Below are 18,996 nucleotides of genomic sequence, written 5' to 3' on the forward strand. Positions count from 1 at the left end.
TCCTCTTTCATAGATTGGAACCTCCTGGGTGCTGAATGGTTATCCTTTACAACAGGGTACGTGCATGCACTCAGAGAAACATGCACTATTGCTCCTTCTTACTGTCATGTTCCCCTTTCTAACTAGAAAAGGCAAAAACCTCAAAGATGCTGCTGTCATTTCATTTCTGAAAGAGGGCGCAACACTCATAATTCTTCTTTATAAAGTACCTTTGATTTCAAACTTTAGAAGTTGAAAGACTCATGCAGCATCACTATGGGTCAAGAACACACAATAAAGAAAACCTTAGTAACATGAAAACACTAGTTTGACACACCTTCAGAATTGCTGGGGGTGGAAGGCGAACTTTGACCTTTTCATCCTTGCCAACCAGGATAGATGCAATAATTTGACAGGCTTTGGCTCGATCAAAAAAGGTATCTTTTAATGTAAGAAGGTAAGCACCTGGAATGAAAAAAGTATTATGACAGACTGAATTTAGATTCAATTCAAAAGCCATTGCATACTCAGTGTTAATTATTTCATTCTTATATGAACCAGCTACTTACTATGCAAAACAACAATAGTTTAGACAGCTTTAGTTGTAAATCCTTTCCAGAATTTTGTTGAATTGCTCCACACTAAATGTCTACAAATTAGGAACAGTCTATTTCTATAACTTACTCTCTTGATCTCAGACTATTTCCTAAGTGAAACAAGGCTTCAGCATTTATTTTTGTAAACTTTCTTCCTTATGTTTACTCATAAAGAATCAAAGATATTAAAGGTACATACTGGAGGTTAAAGCTAATAGTTATTGAGTGAAATCAACTCCTCTACCATAATCATAAGCAGTTCATATTGTCTACTGAATGCACACAAAGATGTCAAACATTCATTTGCAGAAAAACACGGTCAAAGGTAGTAATAACAGCAGCTACAAAGGTAGACAACATCAGAAACTACTCCGAGGGCATCATTATCTTCCAGGAAAGCAATGGCCTTATTTAATAATGTTACTTTGACTTGTGAAAGGAGAAAGTTTTTAATTAATATAGAAAAATTGTGAAAACGGGAAGTGATTCTGAAGGAACAACTGTTAGATCACACAGCTCTGAAACCAGCTCATACAGACCTGTGAGGAAATCTTGAATAGCAGCAATAAGAGGCTCTCCATTTCTAGGTGTTACCAAGTTTGCTTTAGTCTGCATGACACAAAAAGATGTTATGCATTTGAAGAAACTGATATTCCATTGGCTATTTAAAATGGAATCTATCATTTAACACATTTATTTTATGGTGAGATGGTCAAAGCTTATTCTAAATTGAACTACAGCTTTCTTCAAAAAGATGGAAAAAAGAAGTCAGAAGTTTCAGTTCACTTCCATCCATGCACATCTACTGACAGCTAAGGAATAGTCTGAGACAAGTTACTGGAAATGGCATATTGTGTTTCCAAACAGAAGTGGCAAACAACTTGATGTGTTTTGGTAGGACAGGGAAGGGAAGACAAACTAGCTTTGAGAACAGGGGAAAGGACACGATGTGTTACATTCACTATAGGGATCAACTGCAATACTGCAAGTGGTGTAATCCCTCCTGATGGGTAACAATAAAGCCACCTCTAGCCCCATGATCTCAATCAAGATCAGTAGTTTTTTACTCAAACTACTGTTCCAGTTCATCATCCCCACCCATGGAGCAGTTTTGCCTGAACCCATTCCCACACAGACCTGAATCACTTGGGGGTGTTCTTAAGCTCACAAGTCAGTTCAGTGAGCTCCAACAGGCTGCAGCCAACAATTGTATGGGTACACCTGAATTGAGAGTAGCACTTGGTAATGCCAAAGGAGCAATGGATTGGTAAACCCTCAGCTACTGACTCACACCACAGATCAAAGCTTGCAACCATCAGATCCTTATTTACCTTCCCTCCCTTCTGCCTTTTTGACCCTGCTCTATGAGCCCACTCCCCTGCCTTCTCTGGGAAGCTGCATTCTCCAGTACAAGCCCAGTATCACCACCTTATCTCCAGCTGGTCCATCTAACTGCAGTTCCCGGGCTGTCACACCAGAAGCAAATGTTGATCTGCTGGTAACAGAGCCACCCTGGTAGCCACCTCTAAGGACAGTCAGGCAGAAGCATACTCATGACATCTACACTGCAATTTCCCCAAATGTTAAACCTAAGGCTATTTGATCACCAGGGTGTATCAGTCCTAATTTATTATGAAGTGGTTTTTGCACAGTTTTCAAGCAGCTTCAAAGTTGGAAAATATCCACACCCAGTAATCTTGACAGTATTTCAGATTTCACATGCAAGTTAATAACTAAAGGACTCAGCCCATCTGTCCCCAGCCAAATCCCAACATGAGCATTTTATCTACCAACCCCCATTAAAACAAGTGCTTCTGCTTTTGCTTCTTCTGTCTGAGGAAGGTGAAGGTTCATCTCATCTCCATCAAAGTCTGCATTGTATGGTGTACAGACACACTCATTGAACCTGAATGTCCTATGAGGTTTTACTCTAGCCTGGAAAAGAAAAAAAAAATTAGGTACACACAGTCAAGCATGGCTAAAAAAAAGCCATGCTCAAGTGCTTCCTTTTTATATTACAAAAATGAATCAAAATTCATGATTATAAGATTTGACTCAACAGGAACTGACAGAAATTGTATTCAGATTATATTATAGAAATGTAGCTAATAATTTTCATTATGAAATATTTATTAAAAGCACACAAGACAACATGCTTTGTAGAGATCACATCAATTCCACAAAAATGAAATGCTCACAGAAGAAGACATAGCAAGGTCAAGTATGGCTCTTGGAAGAAGTGTGCATACAGCACCCTGCCTGGGTACACATGAGGTCCCAGGCCCAGGCACAACTGCACTGCAGTCATCCTTGCTCCACACAGTTTCAGCAGGAGCTGTTGATTTTTGCTTATGTAAGACAGAAACACCACGAAGGCCAAGTGCCTGGCATTGCTGGCTGCACTGTCTGTGCCAGCCTGTGTGCACTCACAATGTGGGCCATGATGCTCAGCTTGTGCAGAGAGGGCTGCCTGTTGAACAGGACAATGTCACCATCGATCAGATGGCGCTCCACAATGTCACCGAACTTCAGCTCCTGCGCCATCTTCTCTCTGTTCCCGTACTTCAAAAACCTTCATAGGAAGGGAGAACAAGGCAGTCAGAAGATGCACAGACATTAAACAAAGATAACTAAAAATGAATTCTGTGTTTATAATGCCAACTTTTCCATTAAACGCTGGAGTATTTGTATTACAATAACTAGAAAACAAAACTGGTGTGGACTGAACATCAATCACTGCTCTTTTAAGCAATGACTGTATTTTGGCATTAGTCAACAAAGCTAAAGTGATTAAGCATTAAGTAAGAAAAAAGTCCACTTTTAAGTGCACAGAATTTATTTCAATTGTATCAGAGCACAGGAAGTGTCACTCATCTATTACCCCTTCCTCCTACATATAAACTGACTTTAGACTAGCTCTCACATGAAAACAGCCAGTACAACTTGCCCAAAACCACCTGTTTTCACTTGTCTGTACTACACCCTCCATTTCAGCTAAGATAAACTCAGACATAAAATAATCTAACTGCAGTTCAACATCATTAGTACATGTGCGCTTTAGTTTAAATGCAAGAGACTATTTTAAAAACTGGTACAATAAACCTGAGAACATCAAGACAATTCTTTTTCTATTTCCCTGCATAAAAGATCCTAAAAATAAATTTTAATCCCTGCAGATATAACTTCTTTCATATACCAACAAGACCAAGCTGATGGGGAGAAATAAAAAGTGAATCATTACAGATAAGCACAATACCTTTTCATCTGAGTGTGCCTTTGCTGTATGAAGTTTGCTCCAGGATGAACATCAGGACCATTGCAGACAAGTTTCCTCATAAAATTAATATTTGCTTTGTTTACCTGTTGTATAAAGACTTGAATCAGAAACAAGCAGAACATGTTTCAGGATCTTGTTTTTATTGATGGCTTTTGTGTTCTCAAATTTTAGGCTCAACTGACAATCCCTTTACACAGCCTCCAGCTGCTGAGGGGAACTTGCAGGATGGAATAGAGGAGAAAAACATCAGCCTATCTTAGAGCAGGATATCAGAGGGAAATTAAATTAAAAATCTGGGAGGGAAACTTAGAAATAAAAGTACCCATCCACACCTTTATACAAATCTGTGAATGAATTGAAAAAACACGAAGCAAAAGTCTTAGTTGTAGAGATGTCACTCCTTACACCACACCTTGCCAGCACTTACCTATATCCAATACCACAGATCTTTATTTGCCAGCAGCAAGAGAACTGGCAAAGCATCAATGAATGGCATTTCCAACATAATGCAGTACATTCACTCCCTTTTAGAGTGAGTAAAGAAACAACATCAAGGTCTGACTTAGGGAACAAAAATGGAATAGAAGAAGTTTTTGAGTCCTATACTACTTACCTTTTCAGGAAAGGTCAATATTTTAGCAACATGAATAGGCACTGCTACTTCATCTATTCTCAAGTTAGGATCAGGTGAAATGACTGTTCTGCCAGAAAAATCCACTCTCTTTCCAGACAGATTGCCTCTAAACCGACCTAACGAAACAAAACAGTTGAAACTCTTAAAAGAAAAAGTTGTCAAAATGTTATGTGTTAAGACAGTACATTAGAACATCATTTAAGGTACAGCACTGAGGTGCTACACAGCAGTAGCAGAAGGAGACTTGGCAATAGCAAAGATTTGTGGTTCAATTATAAAAAAAATTATTAAAAGCAATTTTTTGGACAAACCTTGCTTTCCCTTAAGCCTCTGAACAAAACCTCTGGTCCATTTTTTAGGTGCCATGTTGAGGGGTATGCCAGAGAGCTCACTATTAATGTACAGGGCACACTGCAGTTGAAGAAAATCCCAGTCTTCCATAATCATCTGTGTTTTGGCGCCTGATATTCTATGCTAAACAAAATAGTAATCCAATTCAGAAAATAAATATAACAACATATATTAAACTAGACAAAAAGTTTCCTGTTATGAGTACAACTCTTCCTTTGCAAAAAATATACTGAAATTTCCATCAATTGCAAAGAAAAAGGGAAAATACCTTTGTGAGATGATGCATATTACTATAGCATAAGGCACATCACAAGGGAACCCAGCAAAAAAAATCTTTTGACTAACATGGGCTTTGAACAAATGTTCGCAAAATTAGGTATTTCTTTCAGTTACATTTTTCCCAATCAACTTAAGCTAATATAACTTAACTGACAGGAAAATCAGTAGTTAATAGTTTTTCAATCATGGAAGAGTTAGTACCCAATTCATTTTGTCTGCCTGACAAAGGAACAGTTTTGAAAAGTGTGAAAAGTATTATTCTGGTAGAAGCGCTCTTCTAAGCAAATGATAAAACCTCAAATCATCTTTTAGTCTCAATTTGATGGCTATGCTAAATGAAACCTGACTTCTCAAGATCAGATAGTGGAATAAATAAAGCACAAAGATTTAAGAAAGGAGGAAGGGCTACAAGAAAAAAAAAAACACAACACAAATCAATAGGTGTAATATTTTCATTGTAAGTGACTATGCAAAAAGTGTGACAGTCATGGGAGAGGGAAAAAAGAGAAAACATTAAAAAAATGAGTTAACAGACCAGAGCTGAAATGAAAAAACATTTCTCATAAGAACCCAGCAGACCAGTAGCAGGTCCTACACTGCAAGCAGCCACTCAGCCAGTCCCATCTGAATTAAGCTGCTCCTGTCTTCCAGTGAAATGCCCACGATCACAGAAATACAGCACCAGACTGTAAGCACTAAACCCACTTGCTATATTCAATCCCACACAAGTCTTTCTGAAGGCAGCAGTCTCAGAGGGTGAAGGCTGACTCACCTTTTTTATCACATCATTGAGGAAAATGATCTCTGTCAGCTTCATTGTCAAATCGTCCTCATTGGTGCCAGACTTCAAATCGCTCACCACAGAGGGTCTGATACACAGTGGAGGCACCAGGAGCCGTGTGAGGATCAGATCTGAAGGTTTACCTGCTTGTGGGTTCATTAGAAGTAGAGGGATGTCTTCCACTGGGATTCTTTTAAACAGGTTCAATACTACCAAAGGATTCAAGTTTTCCTACAAAATCCATTGGGAAAATGGGGAGAAAAAGCCATCGTATCAAGTTCCAATGCCTCCCTCCTCCCCTTATTTTATTGATGTTCAGAAATAGCCATTTTCAAGGCAAATACAGAACTATTCATGCAAACAAAACTATGTTTTGGTTTATTTATTCTGAACCAATGTTTCTAGCATCTCAAATGTTAGCTTGCTATATATTCTTTCCTTCCATTTTTCCCCTACATCTGCATGTTTACTTCCTAGTTGTTGCTCTGTGGTCTCAAGAGTGAATGGAGACGATCTCACTGTCAATAGAGAAAGCAACTCAATATGCTACAACAAACTTACAGTACACTGTATTCATTTCATTAGTAAAAAAATCACATGATTGCAGTACTACCTAGATATTTCTCTCATCTTAGTACATCTACTGCTGTGTTTTCCATCCAAGTATGTGCCTGGAGATTGCTAAGAGCAGAAGGAAACAAAACTGAATACAATGAACAGCTAATGAAACAAATAGCAAATGAAGTCTGCTCTTTCTCAACATAAAGAACCTCTGAAGAAAAAAATGCATGCATTGGAATTAAGACCTGTCTTAGAGTAAACCTGTATGTACATGGAAACTTAATATGGACCTGTGCTTCTTCTTCCTGGTCTAGTTTATAGAAGCACAACACACTAAGAACATTACTTTATTTACAGGCAGATGATGGTGTACCAAAACATGCTAATATACTAAATTTTTCATTTTAGCAAATTAACATTATTGCACTGGATACAAACATTCTTCATCTATCTTTTGATATATAAAATTCTTGGATCATCACAAGACTTGAGCTGATACATTGCAAGGCTTTAAGGAGTTTTATTTCATGCCCAAAAAAAAGCAAAAAATGTAGGTTATAATAAAATTCACCTGAGCTCTTCCCAGTAAGGGCTCCACTTCTTTGTTATATTCAATGGCAGTTTCAAAGGACTGGAGAAAAGTAGATACTACTGGATCTACAACTTTCTTATTTGTCTTGTACTTTTCATGTATTATCTTCAACAAACCACACTTCTTCACAGTTCCTGCAAGGAATTAAATATGGATTGCCTTGGGATATTATTTCAAAACACAAAAACACAAAACACCACCAAAACTTAAGTTACAGTTCTAAAACGAGCTAAACCTTCAGTGAACATAAGAACAAATTAAAACTTTATAAGCTTTATTAACCAGCTTCCTAAATTCAGAGAACAACAAAAGGACAATCAAGTTATACCTTTTTACATGGATGGCTTGGTGTACCTACATGATAGTAGAGCCTCTGAGGCTGAAAGTAGGTGGTTTAGCCCACACCTTTAATTCAGCTTCACCTCATTCACAACAGATATTTCTAAAGTAGAAGTTCCCACACTAAAAACAGGATTAAGAAGTGCCATTTAGGTATCTTACCAGTATCTCCTGAAGTAATTTTGGAAGTGAATTATCAGAAAAATCTGATAAATATTTTCATGTCACACAGCTAACATGATTCATAAAACTTCCACAGACAAGTCCAAATGCTCAATTTGTTTCACAGAAGTGTTCTGACCCATCATGTAACTTTTCTAAATGCCTACTGTTTATGCCCCCCATGTGTAGACAGGGTACCTATGATGAAACAGCTCTACTTTTATTGAGTTGCTGAACATTTTAACAAAGAACCCACAATTTTCATGACTTAGAAGTTAAGTAATGGATTAACCATCTACTATACACCTGCAATAAACCAAGTCCTTAAACAGCAGTAGCATGTGATCAGTGTAAATGAAAAAAAAAACAAGACCTATTTGGAAAACCACATACAAACTCGTACAAAAATACTCTGCCCTGAAGAGGGAATAGTCTTAAGATAATTTAATTCAGTGATGAAAAACAATGCTCACTCAAAATTACAAATGCTATCAATGCTTTTATGTGAAGATATTCATCATTGCCAATAGCTCCCAATATTTTCAAAAACACATGAAAAGGGGTGTTTTTGTCATGACTGAAGTATCAAATATCGGTTACAACATGAAACACTACAAGCAACTAGGAAAATGTCGGTATCCACACAAATGAGGTTAACAAGGATGTGTCTGGCTCTAAAAATGCAATTACCTGGTTCTTAATGAAGGCCAGAGAGAACACCCACTAGCTATGCAATGAATAAGCATATTCAAGATTTGGATCCTATCACAGCCATCAAGGTGAAAACCACCAGAGCAGATAACTTCACAAACTGCTCATGTTGATACTCACCATTAAAGGCCCCACAGTAAGGACAAGTGTTTTTCTTTCGGCACTTCTCAGACACTTTCTTTTTCAGCCCTCTCTTCTGAAGATATGTAAGGCCAGGTCGTTTTAGGTAATCTAAAAACTGCTTTTTTTCTTCCACTGACAGCATGATGCGGCAACAGGTTTTGCAGATCATCTTAAAGGTAAGCATGTATAAACACAGTTGTTTCAGAGACACATTCAGAGATGTAACCTCTTGAACTACAGCTTAAGTTCTTCAACACAGTGCATTTCTTTGAATGAGATACCACTGTCTTGATTAGAAAATCAAATCACATATTGGAATATACATTAATCAGCCCATGAGAAAAATACAGTCAATAAGGCAAATCATTAGCTAAGCTCAGCAGGGCATTAAATCCATATAAAGCAAACAGAGCTTTGATTTACTTGGATGTTCTGAAAGCCAAATTATCCTGCATATATTTAATTCAAACTGCAGAAAAACAACAGAATTTTTCAATCTGAGATTACATAGAACATCACTAAGGCTGGTCTTTAAATACATGTATTTTACAAAAGAAAATGTACACAAACATAGGTTCCTAAAGCAACCTTATTTTGGCCTTCTCAACTACTTTCAAGCATCATCTTTACTGAAAATTTCCTTTTTTAGACCAGAAACTGACAGGAAATCATGATCATGTTTACCTGTAAGATGCCTATCACAGCTTTGAAGTACCCAACGTGAAAGCATGGTAGTTCTAAGTCAATGTACCCATAATGCCCTAAGCAGTCAGCCAGACTTTTCCCACAGGTTTCACAGGGCCGGTCTTTTTCACTGGTTCCCTTTGGGAGAAAGAGAACACACATGCACAGAAAAAAGTTAGCTGTAACTGATAGGATAGATACAAAATACAGCAGTTAAAAAACTAGTCAGGAATCCTAGTAGCAAAACCACTCCTTTTCCCCAGCATCAGAAGCACATCAATAGCATTACAGCCACTCCGACCCTTAAGAAAAATGGCTTTTACACACAGCCCCTGCTGACAACAATGACCTGGACTCAGGCAGCTCTTACAAGTTATTCACAGACTGTTACTTACAAATTGTTTACAGATTACTAAAATCTACAATGTGGTATTTTGATGACACATGCCTCTGTGTATCCCAAGAGTTTGGCAGAAAAGTAACTTACTTCCTACCTCAAGAGAATGCATTCCTGCCCACCAAAACTGTAAAAATAGTAACAGGCATTGCAACTAATAGTCTACGAAATTCAAGTAAAGACTCATTTGAACTTACTTTGGACAAACAGTATGTTTCAGTAACCCCAACCTTTTTTTAACCACTTGAGCAACTCCCCAGAAAGAAACTGGAAAACAAAAGAAAGGTCCTCACCATGCGATGGTCCAGCACTCCATACTGCAGCGGAGAGTGATGGTTGTCCTGACTATACAAATTCTTGCTGACCACTTGAATGTGAGCTTGCTGACGCATCTCTTCTGGAGATTTCATGCCAAAACAGATGTGGCTTCTAGGAGAAGAAATTTCAAATATATGTATGGGTACATATATATAGGCACATAGATATATATACATACACATGCAAAACTACTTATAATGACAAGCACACCTACATGCAAGTATCACAGAAACAACTGGGTTGAAAAAGATCTCAGAGATCACTGAACCCAACCTATAACCAAACATCACCTTGTCAATTAGAGCACAGCATTGAGTGCCACATCGGAGCTTTCCTTAAACACCTCCCCGGGCAGACCATTCAATGCTTAACCATCCCTTCTGTGAAAAAGTTCTCCCTCATTCCCAATCTAAACTTATTCTAGTGCAATTTAAGGCACTCTCATCCAGTCACTGGTTGCCTGGGAGAAGAAAGCAATTCCTAGCCGGCGACAGCCTCCTTTCAGGTGGCCTTAGAAAAGAGAAACTCTGCCCTAAGCCTCCTCTTCTCCAAGCTGAACACCACAGCTCCCTCAGACGCTCCCCCCGAGGGCTGGTGCTCTTTCAGCAGCCTCGCTGCCCTTCTTAGGGCCCCAAAGCATTCTAAAACAAGGCAAAGGTAGCTAGGTTGAGTCAAAACATTGCTGAAACAGGATCTTTTCAAATAACTGTAAAAAATAAAACTGTTTTACGGTGAGTTAGTGGTTTTTATCTGAGGGACTTATCGACCTTCCTGGGCAACCTCCTAGCTAGACACAGGCACAGTCACCCATGTGGGAGAGCCCAGCCTGTGGCAGCGCTCCGATGAGCGGAGCAGCCGGGTCACGAGCTGCCCACCGCGGCCCTCCACGCCAACATTCTGCCAGCTCCAGCGGTTCTGTCCCCCACAGCTCTGCCGCTCCCCGCCACAGCCCGCGGGCACCGCACGATCCCACTCACATTTTCTTGGCCACATCGGTCTCCCTGAACTGCTCCTTCACCATCGCGGCGGCTGCAGCGGGGCCCGGGCGGCTGCACGCGGGGCCTGGGCCGGGGCGGTCAGCGCGGCCTCCGCCCGCAGCGCCCCCTGCCGGCACCGGGGGACACCTCCCCGGAGGAAACCTCCGCAGGCGCTTCGGCACTCAGTGCGCAGCGAAGAAACTGCTCCCCGTGTTCAAGGGGAACTTCCCGAGCATCGCCGGCACACCGCCCCTTGGCCTATTAGCCAGCACCACGGAGCCGAGCCCAGCCCCGCTCTCTGACACCCCTCCTTTTCTATACACACGAATGAGGCTCTCTGTCAGCCATCTCTTCCCGAGGCTAAAAAAGCCCAACTCCCGGATCTCCAAGCAACTCCCCAGCCAGGCTGCGCCGCCACATTCAGTCCGCGGTTCTGCGTGTCCCCACAGCAGCCCTGGGTCACCAGCGGCGGGACCCCCTGCGCGCACGGGCCGACAACAGGGACAGCGCACAGCGGGGCTGAGCTCGGCCAAAAGCGCTAGGCAGCGGACAGGAAACCTAGCCCATCCCCATCAGAACATGAAGCACTTCCTGCAGCCGCTTTTATAAAGCACACGAAAACCACGCCCATCGCTATTTCGGGCCAGGACCGACGCTGAAAAGGGCGGCGCCACGCTCAGTTCCACCACTAGTGGAAGCACGTCTGTGCCTCCTTATAATTGGCCTGGGAGGGGCGTCGATCTCTTTCTCTTCCGGTCGCAGGAACGGCAGCGGCAGCCATGGTGAGTGCCTGGTTTGAGCCGCGCCATCCGCCCTGTACCGGCGCCATCCGTGCCTTGCCGCGCCCTCACACCGCCGCGCTCTGCCGGCCCGGCCCGCCCGCACCCGCCCGCGGGGGTATGGCGGATACCGAGCCCCGGCTTTTGTGGCTGGGCCGCCGCGCGTCTGTGCCTGCCGGCAGCAGTGAGCTGCGGGGTGAGGGCGGTGCTGCGGGTTGGGCCGCTCCGTGTCCGTACTCTAAAAGTGAGGCACCCGTGTGCTGCCGCTCTGTGCGGGCTGCCGTGTGTCATATCCGCTGTTATCGCGGCTGTTCCTCTCTGGAAGCCTTGTGGAAGCAGTGATGTGCGGGGTTTTTAGAGAAACTTCTACATTGTGTCAGGAACATAGCCGGCAGCTCGAGGGAGCTGATCTCTTTTCGCAGCCGTGGTGCGGCTGTACCTGGAGAGGAATGTCCAGTTTTGGGCTCCTGAGTCCAGGACAGACATGAAGCTCCTGGTGTGGTTCCAGTGGAAGGGGACTGGAGCATTTCTCTTGCGAGGAAAGGCTGATAAAGCTGAACGTCTTCAGCTCGGGAAGAGGTGATAGAAAAGCCGCTTTATCAGTGTTTGGAGGGGGGTATCAGAGGATGCAGCCAGGCTCTGCTTATTGGTGCCAGGCAGTAGCACAGGTAATTTGACAGTGAGGATTAAGAGGAGCTTCTTTACTGTTGCAGTGCATGGTCAATCATTCTGTTCTATATCGTTACTTCTCTTTCACCCTGTGCTTTACCCCCACCCACTTCATGTCCTTACTTTGAAGTCCGGTGCTAACACACCAAGTGCTATGCTGAGTGTGTCATTTACTGAAAAAACTGGCTAAGCTTTTCTGGACCTACTGACCTGTTTTTCTTTTCAAGCAAGAACATCCAGGAATCTTAGGCGCTCCCTTGTGCTTAGAGGTGGGAAGCCATAGAGGCAGTAACATATGGGCTTAGGAGGAAGGTTCTGTTGTATTGGCAGAGTACTTGGGATTGAAATCCATGTCTTTTACTAAAAGCTGCGTCAGCTTTTCATGGTAGTGAAGGTGTGTCTGTTGTTGGGCTGTTTGGACACTGGGGATGAGTTTGTCAGTTTCTCACTGTATTACTTCAAGGTGTTTTCTGTGGTCCAAGACAAGCCCACTTACATTGTGAGGTCACTGTCAATATCTGAGGCGCCTAAACATTGTAGTACCCTGCATTATTTATGCTCATGTTCAGCTTCTGTTGCATTTGTAGCTATTGTTTTGTTTTATTGAATGTTTTCTCTTGCAGAATGACACAGTGACCATCCGAACCAGGAAGTTCATGACCAACAGACTTCTGCAGCGCAAGCAGATGGTAAAAGACTACAGAAAATTGCATTTATTTTTTTGGTGGTTCTGGGCCGGAAGAAGGTTTAGCTGCTATAAATATGGGGCCCTTAAAATCTCTGGAGTTCTTAAATAAGGAATTGTAAGAGCGTATGAGTTTAAATGCGTTGATGTATGCTTAAGGTAAATTGTGATGGTGGAGTTGTACCAGCTTGTGACTGGATGTTGAGGAAAATTTCTGCACCAAAAGGATTATTAAGCATTGGAGTAGGCTGCTCTGGGAAATGGTTAAGACATCCTCTCTGGAGGTATTTAAATGACATGTAGATGTAGCGCTTGAGAACATGGCTTAGTAACATTGAGACAGGTTTGGATCTATTGTTGGATTTAATGCTTTTAAAGGTATTTTTCCATTGAAATGACTCAGTGAAGCAAGAAACTTCTGAATGCTTTTGTGTCAAATGAATTATAGCTTGTGCTCCTCAAGTGTCTTAGTTTAAATGCTGACCTCATGGTGTGATTGTAGCACCTGGTGGGGCTGTGTACTGGACATGGACCTTTAATCAACTTGTTTAAATTCTTTCTTAGGTCATTGATGTTCTTCATCCTGGAAAGGCCACAGTCCCCAAAACAGAAATCAGGGAAAAGCTGGCAAAAATGTACAAGACAACCCCTGATGTAATTTTCGTCTTCGGCTTCAGAACTCACTTTGGTGGTGGCAAGACAACTGGTTTTGGCATGATCTATGATTCCCTGGACTATGCAAAGAAAAACGAACCCAAGCACAGGCTTGCCAGGGTATGTTGTTTTCTCTTGTCTTGAAAACAGGATTTGCATGCGTAAAAACTCAGGTTTTGTTAAGTACAGTTGTATGAGAGCTCCTAAAATAGCACACGTTAACTTCTGCATTTGCAAAATAGGCTAAGTGCGTTTTTATTCTCCATTGCTAGGGAATTGGGAAGGCAAAATTGATAATACCAGAGGTGTTTAGCAGTAACTTTTAACAAAGCTTTTTTTGGAGTATAAAATAAGCATAAGAAAAGGGGCTGATCCATGTGCCTCTTCAATGTTTATGTTCTACCTTGAATCATTCATTAGTTAATGATCTGGCTACTTAGTTAATATTTCAAATGTAAGCTGTATTTGAACATTTCAGAAATCATAGAACTTTTCAAGAGTTGTTAGTAGAGAAACAATGTTAAAAGCAACTTTCAACTGTTTTTACTAGCACGGCTTGTATGAAAAGAAGAAGACTTCCAGGAAGCAGCGAAAAGAGCGTAAGAACAGGATGAAGAAAGTCAGGGGCACAGCCAAGGCAAATGTTGGTGCTGGCAAGAAGGTAGGATGAGAATATCTTTTAAGCTAGAGTGAACATATGCCTTTGAAATGTTAATTATGAATTCTTCAACAAAATAACATTGTTTTTCTTCCGTTTTTTCACCTGTTCTACTGGATAACAGAAGGTAAACTCTGTGTTGTATAGCTTGTCATCAGCTCAGTAGCTTAGTTTTGCTCCTCACTGCTGCCAGCCTAGCTGATATGACATGAAACAATGCTTCCTAAATTACTCTTTCCTATGTGTCACTGTTAAACTTCATAAATCTAACAGTGTTGCTCTAATCACATAACTCAGTCTCGCAATACACACTTGAGATTATCTTAACACTTGTTAATCAGGCTGCCTAAACCCCTAATGCTTACTCCACCCAGTTACTGTTGGTATGGTGTTCCTTACCCAGGTAAGTTTGTTAAGGATGTGTGGTGTAGGCAGTGAAGACAGTGTGTAAGAAAGATAAGGTAGAATGCCTTGGGGTTTGAGGGGCTGATGCCCAAGGTACTGGAGCCTTCCTCTGCTGAGGCTAGACTGATAGAGCCCCCTGGGCTGTGGCTGTGACCTCATAAAGGCAGGTTAGGGGGAGGCAGACTTCTTCTATCAGGAAACAGAACCAAATCTGAGGAATAGGTTGGGTGGGAAGCCAGTCACTTTCCCTCACAGTGTTCTGTCTTCTGATAAAAATTAAATAAGCTGTGCAGGCAAGTGAGTTTTTTTCAGGTGTTTTAGCAAGGGGAGAGAGGGTAATGGGTTGTGATGCTTAGTTCTGTAGCTGTGAAAATACCTTGATATCTTGAACTGTAGTAATCTTCACTTTTGCTTTTTTCCTACTTTCTTGGAACTCTCCATCAGAAATGAAGTATCTGCAGGTACTGGAAATGAGCATGGATTTGGTGCCTGAATTACACATCACTGAAATGTGTCTGTTGTTTTAATGGAAGCACTGTACTGCCTTGTATGCATGTTTGATTTGAACTTACATCTGTCATGTGAGGGTTCACTTAATGACATAATGAATTTTATTTGTGTGACATGGAAGTAAAATTTGGCTTCTAGCAAACCAGACCTTTTGAAATTAGTGAATCAGCTTTATAATAGTGAGAATAAATCCAAGTAACTCCATGTTGTTGACTTGAGACATTGGATCAGTCACCACAGGATCTGATTCAAAGTAGTACAGTGCACTTGCATGTGTAACTTGCCCATTGTGTGAAAGTAGTGGTGTACGTGAAAGCTGAGTCACATCACACCTGGTACGTTTGAGATGGTGCTTGGAAATGGCACAGTTGTCAGCATTAAACTTTATTTAACTATTGCCCAGCAGTATTCCAAGTTAACACACAAATTACAGTGGAATTGGAAATCTCAGTGAAATTACATTTTGTAGTTAGTGGATGTGAAGTTCTTGTTACCCCTGGATGGGAAGGAACAAGTGTTACTGACAGTTAGTAGATCAGGGAACTACTCTGCTGGAAAATATTAGGAGCTTTTTTCCTTTGTGCTTTAATGCTGTTTTAATCATGAAGTCCTACAATGGTTTGTGGCACAAAATTAGCATTTGATATAGTAGTAACACCTAATGTTACTACTAGTAGTAAAACCTAATGTTACACACTTGTGTCAGTGCCAAAGGAGCCATTTCATATTGCACCAGTCCCAGTAGTATGGAGGAACTTCCTCCTTTTAAGATGTTTGCACCTGAAGGTAGCTGGTTTTGAGTGTTAATTATAAGTGAACAAATGACTCACTTGAATTATTAATGGTGTCCAGTTCATAGAAGCTCCTAAGGCATATCAGCAGTTCAGAAAGTGAAGGCAAAGATCATGCCTTGTAGTAGGTACATGGGAGATGTGACTTCTGTATCAAGTGCTTGTCAAACCAACGTGTAGTCTTAGTAGTAGGCAAACTGTGCTTTTGATTAGAGATATTTTGATGTCTTTTAAAATGATCTTTCAGTTGATGAGTATGCATGGGTTAGATTTGACTTGTTTACCAGATTTGCTAATCTTTATGTTGTCACTTAAGATGAATTATTTTGTGCACTTCCCAAACAACGCACTTGAACAGAATTCTGTGCTGCATTATACAAAACCATTTGTGAAATACACTAAGCTTTGTCTTCAGAAATGCATGTTCAGAGATCATGATGTGGTATGGTTCATCATCCTTATCACAGCTGTGTGGAAGAATTTTTAATAGGAGCCCTGGAACACATTTCTGAGTCCACCTACAGAATCTGTGAGAATTATTTTACCTTGTAAATGTGTCACTACTTGATTCTGAGAAATATTTAGGCAAGTGTATATTCTAAAAGTTACATATGATGTAGTCATGAAAAAATCAGCCATAACTATGCTGATGTCTTGTTAAGTTTTCTTTGATGCTTCTTTTCACTTCTCACTCCTTTAGCATTCCCATTCTTTTTTCCCTGCAGTTTCAAGAGAAGTATTTTCAAATATTTTGTGTTACTTAATACATCCTGTGGCTCTAGAGCTGGCTGAGCTTGCTAAAATTGGGAACAAGAATATGTGGATGTGCTTCACCTGGTCTTTGCATTTAAAATAGTGATACTGAAATGCAAAATAATCTCCTCCCTCCCTTTAATGTCACAGCTGTAGCTGTGACAGCCTTTGACAAGGTGGGGCTGTCAGACAGGACTGTGGATGGGTAAGCACTTAAAAGCCATTGTAGCCTGTAGGTGTAATTGGACAGGCAGTTGCATTCTGAGCATTAGTTAAACTCTAAATAGCTGTTGAGTTTAAGGGAGTGAGTGAAATCTGTGTCTTCTGTCTCTGCAGTAGTCACAACTTCGAGGGTTTCCTATCACATTTTAATGTGGTTAATTGAAAACAGTACATGAATGTCAGTAAAAACCCTCAAAGCTCAGTTTTCTACAGTAGTAGAATTTAGATAAAATTCTTACTAATTGATGCTTTCTCTTTTTCAGTAAATGAACATTCTTCAGGTGGACAACAGATAACAGGTATGCCTTCAGAATGCTTTGTAAGGGTAGCCATTCAGCAGTGCAGTCATTATGATAACAACTCTGAGGTTTATTTTTGTGGTACCTGTGCAGGCATAGAACCCAGTGCAAGAGTTCAAGGCTAAGAATATTTACAAACCACTTTTGCACTTAATGCTGAGTTGGTATCTTATGTGACTTGACTTGCATGAAATACCTGATCAGTATAAAGACTGAAACAATACAGTAGGTACTTCAGATTTACTGTTACCAAAGTTGCTGATTGTTTAGTGTTACTGTTTTTCATTTTTAGGTATGCTAAAGAGGATAGATGTTTGAGTTTTATTGTCTAAAAGAGATTGAAGTAGCATGATGCCTATTTTTGGAATAGATGTATGTTGTTTGCTTACAGGTACTCGTTTTGAGGTAAATACTTACAAACAGGATGCTCTTACAGACAAGTCAGGCTACATTTTTATATCTTTGCTGCAGGAACCTAGGTGCTGTGGTCAATAACTGCTCCAGAAAAGACTGGTTTTATTACAAATGGTCTGAGTGACTCAGTTGGAAGGAACTTAAACATTAAACAGTCTGTCTGGGAGCTGATATAGTGAGTGTAATGTCTTAAACAGAAATCTGTCAAAGCAGTTGTAGCTTGTTGATCTCTTCTGCAAAATTGCTATAATTTAGGCTCATTTATTGCCATGGCAGTGCTGGGAAATTTTGAGCTTTATGCTCTTACAAGAAGAGCAATGTGGTTCACCTTACTTATTTGGGAAACAGTCTTTCAGGCTTTATAAAAGCACAAGTGTAAAAGTTGTTTTTATTGTGTGTTAGTGATCTGTTTTTTTCCTTTACAGGCAGCATCATTCTATGAAGAAATAGAGAATGAATAACTCTGGAAAGCAGAGGATGCTCATCTGAATTTAACATCAATAAAATCTGTCAATAAAATACTGGTTTGCCTTTTGATTCAAAAGCTACCATTTTGTAATGTTTGAGAAATTCAGTATAGGTGTATGGTTTGCACTGGATTAAAATCTGTTCATAATTAAACAAGTCTTGTTTTGAGTATCAATTTAAAGTGAACCACGGCATCCTACAGGTAGTAGTAGGAGCTAATTCCAAGCAGGCAGTGTTGGAGGTAGGCATGCTCTTGTTCAAATGGTATTTGCAAAGTCCTTTTGTTTGGCTGCCTGTTTTATATAGACCTCTAGAACACAGAGCAAGGGAGAACCAAACATGCACACAGAGACGCTCAGAGCTGCCTACTTCCACAGTTGATTTTGGCTAATGAAGGCATTAGGAAGGATTTGTCTTGTGATCCTGAGTTATCAGGACAGGCTCTGCTGTCTGTTTCTGGCCTGCAAGCTGTGTGTCAGCTTAATTCTTCTAATAGCGCCTAATTTTTGATCTGATAGTGTTACAAGAGCCATTTAAGATAGAAGTGTGGGCAGTGTGGTGTGCAGGTATTTTGAGGAGTATGGAAAGCAGAAATTCTGTACTTTAAGTAGGACTGAAACAGACTGGGCAGCTCTAGCAACTGTGTTGAATAAGGCTCTGACATTTTACCTAAATGCATTGGTTTTGAGTTGCACTACCTTTTTACTGGGCAGCACATTGTCAAACAGGTAAAGTGCTTTCAGTGTTTGAGGGAGAAAACCAGGGCTACCACAGCTAAGAGCTGTTAAAGGGTTTGAAAGGGGATGTTGTACAGGATGTGCTGAGTATAGATGAAGCACTTGATGCCTCTTGTAGTACCTTCAGTTCAAGTCTTGAGCTGGTGGGGTTGCTGTCTGTGTTCAGCAGCATCACACTGTTAGCTGTACAG

General features: G+C 40.8%; 2 protein-coding genes across 4 annotated transcripts in view; one reads left to right on the plus strand and one right to left on the minus strand.

Moving 5' to 3' along the window:
• The window catches only part of POLR3A (RNA polymerase III subunit A), a 33,114-nt gene extending 21,760 nt beyond the window's left edge, over positions 1-11,354 (minus strand). Inside the window, exons 1-13 of the mRNA XM_064717561.1 lie at positions 10,762-11,354; positions 9,760-9,895; positions 9,070-9,207; positions 8,383-8,554; positions 7,030-7,184; positions 5,889-6,128; positions 4,798-4,960; positions 4,466-4,602; positions 3,832-3,935; positions 3,006-3,147; positions 2,370-2,510; positions 1,115-1,184; positions 317-444 (exon numbers count right to left, since the gene is read on the minus strand). Coding sequence (XP_064573631.1) covers positions 317-444; positions 1,115-1,184; positions 2,370-2,510; positions 3,006-3,147; positions 3,832-3,935; positions 4,466-4,602; positions 4,798-4,960; positions 5,889-6,128; positions 7,030-7,184; positions 8,383-8,554; positions 9,070-9,207; positions 9,760-9,895; positions 10,762-10,805 — 1,770 coding nt within the window. The 5' untranslated portion in view covers positions 10,806-11,354. The remainder of the gene's footprint in view (positions 1-316; positions 445-1,114; positions 1,185-2,369; positions 2,511-3,005; positions 3,148-3,831; positions 3,936-4,465; positions 4,603-4,797; positions 4,961-5,888; positions 6,129-7,029; positions 7,185-8,382; positions 8,555-9,069; positions 9,208-9,759; positions 9,896-10,761) is intronic.
• A 65-nt stretch (positions 11,355-11,419) lies between these two features.
• RPS24 (ribosomal protein S24) lies at positions 11,420-18,119 on the plus strand. 3 transcript variants are annotated; one of them, XR_010440917.1, is made up of 7 exons: positions 11,420-11,543; positions 12,833-12,898; positions 13,459-13,668; positions 14,099-14,209; positions 14,331-15,072; positions 17,151-17,186; positions 18,026-18,119. XR_010440917.1 is itself a non-coding variant. In XM_064717562.1 (7 exons), exons 1-5 carry the CDS (start codon positions 11,541-11,543, stop codon positions 15,059-15,061), a joined length of 396 nt encoding a protein of 131 aa, XP_064573632.1. In that variant the 5' UTR covers positions 11,423-11,540; the 3' UTR covers positions 15,062-15,072; positions 17,151-17,186; positions 18,026-18,119. The 3 variants fall into 3 exon arrangements, 2 of the variants coding, with proteins under 2 accessions (XP_064573632.1, XP_064573634.1); XM_064717562.1 differs by having other exon boundaries at positions 11,423-11,543; positions 15,056-15,072; XM_064717564.1 differs by lacking the exon at positions 14,331-15,072 and having other exon boundaries at positions 11,424-11,543.
• Positions 18,120-18,996: the final 877 nt, after the last annotated feature.

The sequence above is a fragment of the Zonotrichia leucophrys genome, chromosome 6, assembly GCF_028769735.1.
Source record: "Zonotrichia leucophrys gambelii isolate GWCS_2022_RI chromosome 6, RI_Zleu_2.0, whole genome shotgun sequence".
In the NCBI taxonomy this organism is placed as follows: domain Eukaryota; kingdom Metazoa; phylum Chordata; class Aves; order Passeriformes; family Passerellidae; genus Zonotrichia; species Zonotrichia leucophrys.